Genomic DNA, 8,131 nt, shown 5'->3' with positions numbered 1-8,131 from the left:
CACATATATATATATATATATATATATGTATATGAGTATGTGCATGAGTGGACATGCGTATGGAATGTATGTGTGAAAAGCTGAACGCGTATAAACGAGCAACTCGGACGCTCCTGGATGCTGGTTCTGCCGGCAGCAAACGTGTGGTTTATCGTTTCTGTGAGCTCCAGCTACTCGCTTTTTCATCCGCGATGGGGGGACGAACCGGCCGCAGCCTCCGCAAGGTTCACTGCAGGTGGATTCGTTTGCATGCAAAGGGCCAGGCAGGGCACTGGCCTGTTTGAGACACGATGTCGCCCAGAGCCGTTGAGGCGACAAACAAAGTTCAAAGTTGCGAAGCGATGCCAAAGTGCGAACCGCCAAGAGAGAAAATGAACCTAGGAAAGAGGCTTAGGAGAGCCAGCGGAAGCCTCGCTGCGCGGGGTCCACCAGTGAAGGAAACCCAGCGAGAAAGAAGGCAAGAGAAGCCGCAATTGGAACAAAGAACGAGCCGTCCAGAACCATGAGAGAAGCTGCGTGAATGCGATTTATGCAGCAACAGAACGAAAACTTCCACATCGAAAGCAACGCCAGAAATCAGGAAAATCAGCCAACACTCTCACATGTTCTAGAGAAAGCCGGTGACACGATTTAGAGCCCAAACTCGAAACGCATGTCCTGCGGGTCACTCTGTCATGTTCTTCCCTTGAGCTCTCAAGTTCGCAGAGCTGTGGCCAGGCTCGCGAGTCTACTGCACACCTGAGTCACCAGGCGGTCAAACTCTGTCTCAGCTGCTCGCCTCCTCTCTTCTCTGTCTTCACTCAATGTTTCTTCATTTAATGTTTCGAGGCCATCTGGCCTCGCTGCATGCGCCTGCGGGGTGGAGGCCTTCTGGCGCGTCTGCGACTGAGCCTCAGAGACGCTTGGTTCACAAGGCGAGGCAGAAACGTCTTGGCGGGATCGCAGAAGCGACAGAAGCAAAGTCGCAGTCTGGCCTGTGGTCTGGCGAGAGGGGTGAGAATCCCGGAAACGAAGAAGAAAGAGTGAAGAAAGAGACGGATCGAGAACGATGTCTATGGCTGACAGAAGCCATACACGGGAAGCCCAAAAACGAGCTCCCGAGGTCAACGCGGGATTCGGAGACACCTCCTGCCTGCTGTTGAGACCTCTGTGTGCTTCCGTCCTTTCCGGTGTCGAGTGTGGGGTACGAGTCGCTCCTCCACCTTTAGTTTCATCGAGACTGAAACACCGAGACGATGCAAGACTCGCCTGCTGTGCCTGAGAAACCTCGACGAGAGACAAAGCACCCGCCACGCAGCGGAGCGCCAGGGGGAAACTCCACTGAAGGTCCTGTGGTCGCGCGCGAAGCCAGGGAAGCAGCGATGTATGTGCTCCTTGTATTTGACGCGGAAACGGAGACACCACAAAAACCTGGTAAAGCAAGAGAGCAATAAGGAAGGAAATGTCTCCACTGAACGACTGGTCAGAAGCCGGAGGGTCGTCGGCCTTCCCAGCGAGCCGCGCCTTCTCGAAGTAGTCGGCGCGAGTCTCCCTCTCTTGTGCCGCTGTCGCTAGGTTTTCGGCGTATGTCTCACTTCCTTTTCCTTCTCTTTCGAGTGCAGCCTTTGATTCGTCGTGAAACGTTCTTCCGGTCTCTGCAGTTCCCCCGAGAGTCACTCGCGCGTATGTCTCGCGCGTCGCTTCTGCAGTCTCGCAGAGCGCCAGAAGAAGAGGTCGTAGAAGCGAGAGATCGGGAGCTCGAACTGCAAGGCGTATCGGCTTGTTTCCGCCCTCTCGGGTCGAAGTCCCCGCGGCGGCTTCAAGGTCTTCCAGGGCCGCCTCAATACTTTGCGCGTATGCAGAGAGTAGAGGACAAGGCGACAGAACCGAACGCAGGTCGGAGTCAGAGGTTCCAGTGAGCAGCAGCGAACGCAGGTGAAGCAGCGCCTTCAGTTGGGTCTTTTGCACGACGGTCACAACGCTGTTAGGCCGGCAACCAGACTGCAGCGACACTGTCGTACCTGCAGCCTCAAAAGAACGCGAGGGGGACGCCGAAAGATTTTCTAAATCTCGTGTGCCATCCCTCTCGTTGCCGCGTTGGGTGGGCGCGTCCTGCCTTTGTCGCTCCTCACCTTGGGCGATTCTTGCCTTCTCCTGCAGGGGGTCCTTCAAGGCCTCTATCCGAGCCACTCGGGCCAAGGCTCGGAGGACTCCTACGACTTGCGCGGGAGAATCAAGGTACGGGAGGCCGCAACTGACAAGACGGAGGAAGGCCTCTCTCGCTGGCCTGCCCACAATGGCTTCCCCGCTGGCCTCAGCCTCCTCAGAGCTCCAGCGCCCCGACATGCATGTGGAGTAGTCACCTGTCTCTGTCTTCGCCTGCATCCGTGCTCGGTCAGAAGGTTGATAGACGCCCTCTGTCAACTTCGCTCCTCGCGTCGGTGACCTCTCCGCGCAGAGGCTGTGCACTAGGCACGACGAAAAAGCCGGCAAGAACGCAGCAGAGTGTCGGAAGAACGCGCTCGCGTGAACATGTACAGGCTCTGGAGCAGAGGCGACCGTCCACTCGTTTTGGCGAAGTTTCTCCTGTTGGAAGCGCGAAGGGGACTCATGCGTTTTCGCGTCCCCACCTGCCTCCGAAAAACGGCCTGGAAGGGTGGCGACCCAAAGGAACAGCTCCCGCTGAAACCGCGGAGAAACCGACCCCAGCTTCCCCATAAGTTTGCATAGGACAGCCGCGCTTTTGACGTCTTTGAGCAGACAGTCCAGCGAAGCAGCTGAATCATCGTCTCCTTCTGTTTCTCCTCCTGTCTGTTTGTCTCGCTCGCCTTCGCCGCGATTCTTCAGCAGAGACTCTTTCGCCACCCAGGGAGGCTCGGCAACTGCAGATCCAGTGGCTTCATCACATGGAGAACCTGACGAGTCACCTGGTGAGTCTGCAGCGAATGTTGGCTGTCTCTGTGTCCCCACTCTCCGCGCATACAGAAGGTGACCGGCCCGGTCGCCCAGGGAAAGCAGAGTGAGGGCGTCAAGAGCCTGAAGACGACTTAGATTCTGGGCGACAACGGCAAGTTCGGGGAGCGATGAGAAGGAGGCTATCTTCGACGGCAGAGCAACAGAGAGGCGTTGAAGGAGGGCAAAGAAGTCTGGACTCTCTCGGAGTCGCTGCTTCATCGCACTCTCTTCATCGCGTCTACAGCCAAACGTCGACGTCCTCGTTGTGTTTCTCCTCATTTCAGTAGACGGTCGGCCCCGCGTTCGCTCCGTCCCCCACTCTTCTTCTCCTGGACTGCTTCCTCGCTGTCGAGAGAGGCAAGGCTCCTGCTCTGCTTCCGGCCTCGATTCCACGCGCCTTCGTCCCCCCGTGTCTCCATGCCCCCTCACCGCCTCGTCCGAAGTGTCTCCGTCGTCCGGCCGCCCTCCGCCGCGGGCACCTACGCCGGCGCGAGGAGACAGCGGCGAAGACGAGGGAGCCGCGACGACCTGCGTGAAGGCCAAGAGGCCGATAAACTCATCGCCGGAGAAGCGTGCAAGCCAAGACAGAGAGACGCACCGGGAAAGCACCGCGAGAAGCTCGAGACGCAACTCTCCCAGGGGCATGCAGGCAAAGTCCAGAGGGTCGCTGAGAAATGCTTCAGCAGTCGAAAGAGGCGCCTGGGAAGGCGCCGCTGGGCGGAAGGCGAGCCAAGAACCAGGAAGAGAAGCAGACACCAGTCGAAGCACTGTGACGATGTGACTGGTCGAGAAGTGTGGTAGATGGTAAAGCAGATCTCGGAGCACCTCGTGGGCAATTTGAGCCTTTGCGTGCGCCGTCGCTGTATCCTCGGGGCCTTTGTGACTGTCCCCCATGTCCCTGACGCTGACGGGCGGCTCCGCGGCGACTCCGGACGCCTTCTGCTCTCCGTCGCCTCCCTGCTGGCTCTTCTCAGAAGTCCAAGACGATCTCCAGGAAGAAGAAGCAGAGACAGATGAAGCGGAGGAAGAAGGAGATGCCCGAAGAGCATTGAAGAGAAGCGACAGTCCCCTGGATCCGTGAAGTAGCGGGGGTGCGAGGAAAGAGTTGCGTCGTAGATTTTGGAAAACAAACGGTGTATGGTTCGCCTTAGAGTGTGGACTGACCCTGCGATCCTTAAGTCGACGCCGGTCTGCGTTTTCTTTCTCTCGCGTTCTCAGCTTCTCGCGATGGAGAAGCAGCGCAAGCAGCTCTTGCTGGACCGCCGTCCGACTCTCTGAGGGGCGACTAAGGAGCAGATCGCGAATCCATCTCTCTCTCTGCAGCGCCCGGGCCTCTTCCGGCTTTCCTCCTCTCCATTTGGATATCCCTTCTTCGTCCAGCTTGTTTCCTTGTCCGCGACCTTGCCTGCCTTCCACAGGTGTCTCGTCCTTCCTGTTTCTCCTCGCAGACACGCTCCGCCGTTTCTGCTCTCGCCTCCCAGGAAGGGTGCCACCGCCTGCGAGACGCTCGGTGCCTGCCCGTTGAGTGCCGCTTCTTTTTCGCGCATCCAGCGGTGCGAAGTGCAGCCTCTGAAGCAGAGGAGGAGACTGAGGGTCGCGGCTCAAACTCGAATCCGTGGACGCCAGAGAAGCCGCAGACGACGAAGCCGCAGACGACGAAGGCGCAGACGACGAAGGCGCAGACGAAGAAGGCGCAGACGAAGAAGATGGAGAAGAAGACGAATACGACGACGAACGACAAACAGCGGACAGAGACGCAGATGGCGAAAGAGAGTCCAAAGGAGGCGCGGGAGGTTCATGAGCAGAACGGTCAGGTCGCGCGGCTCGACAGGTTGAAGAAGATAGTCCGTCGGCAAGATTCAAGCGAGATGAATCGGCACCCGGACTGTTGGATGATAGCGAGGAGTTGCCACTCACGCGACGACCGAACCTAGAGCGTGAGACATCTTCGTCAGCTAACCACGCAAAGTTTTGCCAAGACGAAGACGGGGAAGTCTGGGAAGCAGCGACGGTGGAAGAGAGAGGCGCGGACTCAGACGACGACGCGGAAGCGCCATGGCCCTTCTCCGAGGCAGGAGAGTCGATGGAGACACCTGACGTCCTGGAAGGCGGGGAAACAGGTGAAGCAGAAGAGGAAGAAGAGGAATCGGAAGACGTTTTTTGTTCTGTTTTATGCCGGCGACTCTCCCACCTGCGTGAAGAGGACAGACCGTCCTTCCCCTTATCTCCATGGCCATCGACATAGCCTTTCGCCTGATGCGTCCCTATCCTCTGAGAAGCGCGAGGCGCTGCTGCCACGAAGCGCCGCGAGACACTGGTGCCTAAAGATGGGACGCAAGATGCAGTGCTTCCATTGCCTCTTTTGGTCGCGGTCAGAGGCGTCTGAAAACCACAGGCGACTCCTGCAAGATCCCCAAATGACCCGAGTGTACGTCCAGGAGACGGGTGCGCTGCCCTTCCCGAGCCTCCTTGCTGCTCGCGTCCTCTCCGTCTCGGCCAGTTCTGCGCCTGGGGACGCGGAAGAGGAGGACGTGAAACGCGAGTCCCCAGGCGGGTGAGCGGAAAGCGGGTGAGCGGATCTGTGCGAGTCGTTCTCCGTCTATAAGGCGAGAAAGAGCGGAGTTGCGTCTGAAGAGGGACATGCCTCAGAGGAAGCCGGTGACGTGAGGCAGCCTCTCGCGAGTAGAGAGTTGCCCAGGGTGGACGCGAAGAGGGTGTAGCCGCGGGACTTCTCGCAGAAGTCGTGGACGAAACAAAGGTTGATGTAGGGTATTCGCGGCTTTCCAGTCTTCTGCGTGCGTCGGACGGTGTTGCAAGGATGGGAGAAATGTGACCCTGAGCGAGGACGGCACTCGAAGAGGCGAAAGCATGTCTGTTGTCTTCGAAAAAAAAAGAGAGATGGACGCCTCCGGTAGCCACCGATGGATCGTAGGAGAGGCGACGACTGGGGTGCACTCTCCTAAGCAAGCGCGGTGTGGACCGCATGTTCTTGGGGAGAAAGGTCCGATCAGACACAAGGCGAGATGGCGGCATGAAGAACAGGAAAGAGCCACTCCCGACGCTGCCCATCTGACGAGAAAAGAACGCGCGAGACGGGGAGAAGGTCGCAGTTGGGTTCATCAACCTTGAGGCTTGGTCAGCCTCTGGCTCGCTGTCGGCTCTTTTGTTTCAGCTGCGGGTACGCCATTGTGTCACGCAAATGACTCTGTGGAAGAGAAGTTGTTTCCACTTCCCGCATGACCCATTGAGAAGACGTCGATAAATTGCAATCTGTTCCCGGAAAATACACGTAGATTTATAGACTGCCGGCTGACTTCGTCTTGTGTGTCGGGTGTGCGACAGCAGTCGAAGACGGTGTGCTCCGAGGCTTCTCTTGTGAAGCTCCTGACTCTCAGGACGCTGACAGATTCGAGTCGCGGAACCAGTTTCGCGGGAAGAATGTACTTTGACCTTCCGAACGTCCAGAACCTGCTTCCTCTTCGTGTTCAGAAAACACAGAGGAAGAGACAACGCAGCGGAAGGTCGTGGAGCCTCAGATGCATGTGCATGTACAGACCCCCGTCGAGGTGAAGTAGAGGCGAGGAGGAACAACTAGAGAGAGACACAAAGTCTGGAGGGGGAAAAGACGGGCGAATCGCAGAAAGAAATGTCATACGTGGCGCGCAGCTCTACCTCAATGTGCGACAGTTCACACGAAGACCTTGATGTAAATGCGGGTACGTCTCGTGGTTTGGCCCGAAAAAAAAAAGGCTGAGAGATGTCGAGACCATCAAACCTGGTGAAAAATCCAGTGGCTTTCCCCACGTTTTCCGTGGAAAAACCGACAAAATGGTCATTTCTGAGGTGCGAAATTATTTTGTGGGGAGCGGTGTCTCTCCTTCCTTTCCTCTTGGGAGTTTTCTACGAATGAGGCAAGCGCCGCGAACAGTCGGGAGAAAAATGCATGTGCCAGACTGCTCGAGTTCGTCGGGCAGAGACTGCCGTGGAAACCCGGGAGACCCTTCTTCAAAAGCCTCCTCTCGCCAGGTTTCTCGATCTGGCCGAGGACTTTTCTCTCCTAGAAAGAGACCAAAAGCCTAAATTTCATCTACCCTGCTGTGGCAGAACGGGTGGCTCGGTAACGGGACGCCGAACAATCTGAGGGAATCATTTCTCTGGTCTTGACACGGAAGTCGAGCGACCTCTCCTGCTGCGAGAGAGACGCCACACTGTGTTCTGCCTCTTCGGTGATACGTACGTGCTAAATGTATATCAAGAGGTAACTGTAGAGACGGCAACATCTACAGGACAACAAGGGCACCTACGATCTCCAGGTTTGTCCGTCTGCGCGTATGTACCTGTAACTGTCGGCCCGCTTGCGCTGGAGGAAAACCTCTTGAGGGCTGACTGCCGCCGTCAGCTCTTCGATTCAACCACCACAGCAAAGAAAAAGGGTCGGACGTGTCTGCAGCTATGGGGCAAAACCCACTGTGCACCAATATGACAACGTATATATACATATATACATATATACATATATATATATATATATATACATGAATTTCTGCCAAGCTTCGTTCATCCCTGTATTCGGAAGACTCAGAACAGTGAAACAGCATTATTCGTCCGAGCGTAACTGTTTGCTCAACGTAGAAAAGGCACCGAGTTTGCGAGCCCGGTATTTGAAAAAATCCCCGCCGGTTTCGTTGAATGCAGTTCATGACAGACACCGCCACACACCGGAGCGCGCTATTTCTCAACGTAGGTGAGCAAGGTGGATCCAACGTATTGTCATGTGGGTCATGAGAAAACCTCCTGAAGTTTTTTCAAATCCGTGGGCCCTGCTTGAGCAGCTCCATCCTGCCACCCGTGAGCACACCATGTAGAAAATGACGTAGAAACCCCGTAAGAGTATAGCTGCCCCGCTGCGATACCGAGCTCGATCTTTTGTGCAGTTATGATAATCAAGTAAGGTCCATCGTGACTGACATTTCGTTGCAATGTAAATGACTTAACTACTAACAGGAAACCGGTTTTGGGTAGAAGGATTGTGAACGTCGCATAGTATGCTGCACAAATCCATTTTCCATTGTCTCCTGGAGCAATACTAACAACTCTATGTGGATTTGTTGGAGGGCCTACACCGAAACAAGCAGAAAGTAAACTGCATTCTTCTGGCTGTCTGTAGAACCCGCTGTCGCGTTGCCGGTGTGTAGCT

At 56.1% G+C, this 8,131-nt stretch overlaps 1 protein-coding gene across 1 annotated transcript; it reads right to left on the bottom strand.

Annotated features, from left to right (window-relative positions):
* Positions 1 to 42: 42 nt before the first annotated feature.
* TGME49_252870 (hypothetical protein) lies at positions 43 to 7,383 on the bottom strand. The gene has a single exon (XM_002369324.2). It carries the CDS (start codon positions 6,052 to 6,054, stop codon positions 694 to 696), a length of 5,361 nt encoding a protein of 1,786 aa, XP_002369365.2. The 5' UTR covers positions 6,055 to 7,383; the 3' UTR covers positions 43 to 693.
* Between the last annotated feature and the right edge of the window lie 748 nt (positions 7,384 to 8,131).

The sequence above is a fragment of the Toxoplasma gondii genome, chromosome III (assembly GCF_000006565.2).
Source record: "Toxoplasma gondii ME49 chromosome III, whole genome shotgun sequence".
NCBI classification, from domain to species: Eukaryota; Apicomplexa; class Conoidasida; order Eucoccidiorida; family Sarcocystidae; genus Toxoplasma; species Toxoplasma gondii.
Note: the sequence above shows the minus strand (reverse complement) of the source record. Positions and strands in the feature narration are given on the sequence as shown.

Bases quoted from the DNA above. Each gene is read 5' to 3' on its own strand.
- TGME49_252870 (XM_002369324.2), bottom strand. From the start codon at position 6,054: ATGAACCCAACTGCGACCTTCTCCCCGTCTCGCGCGTTCTTTTCTCGT.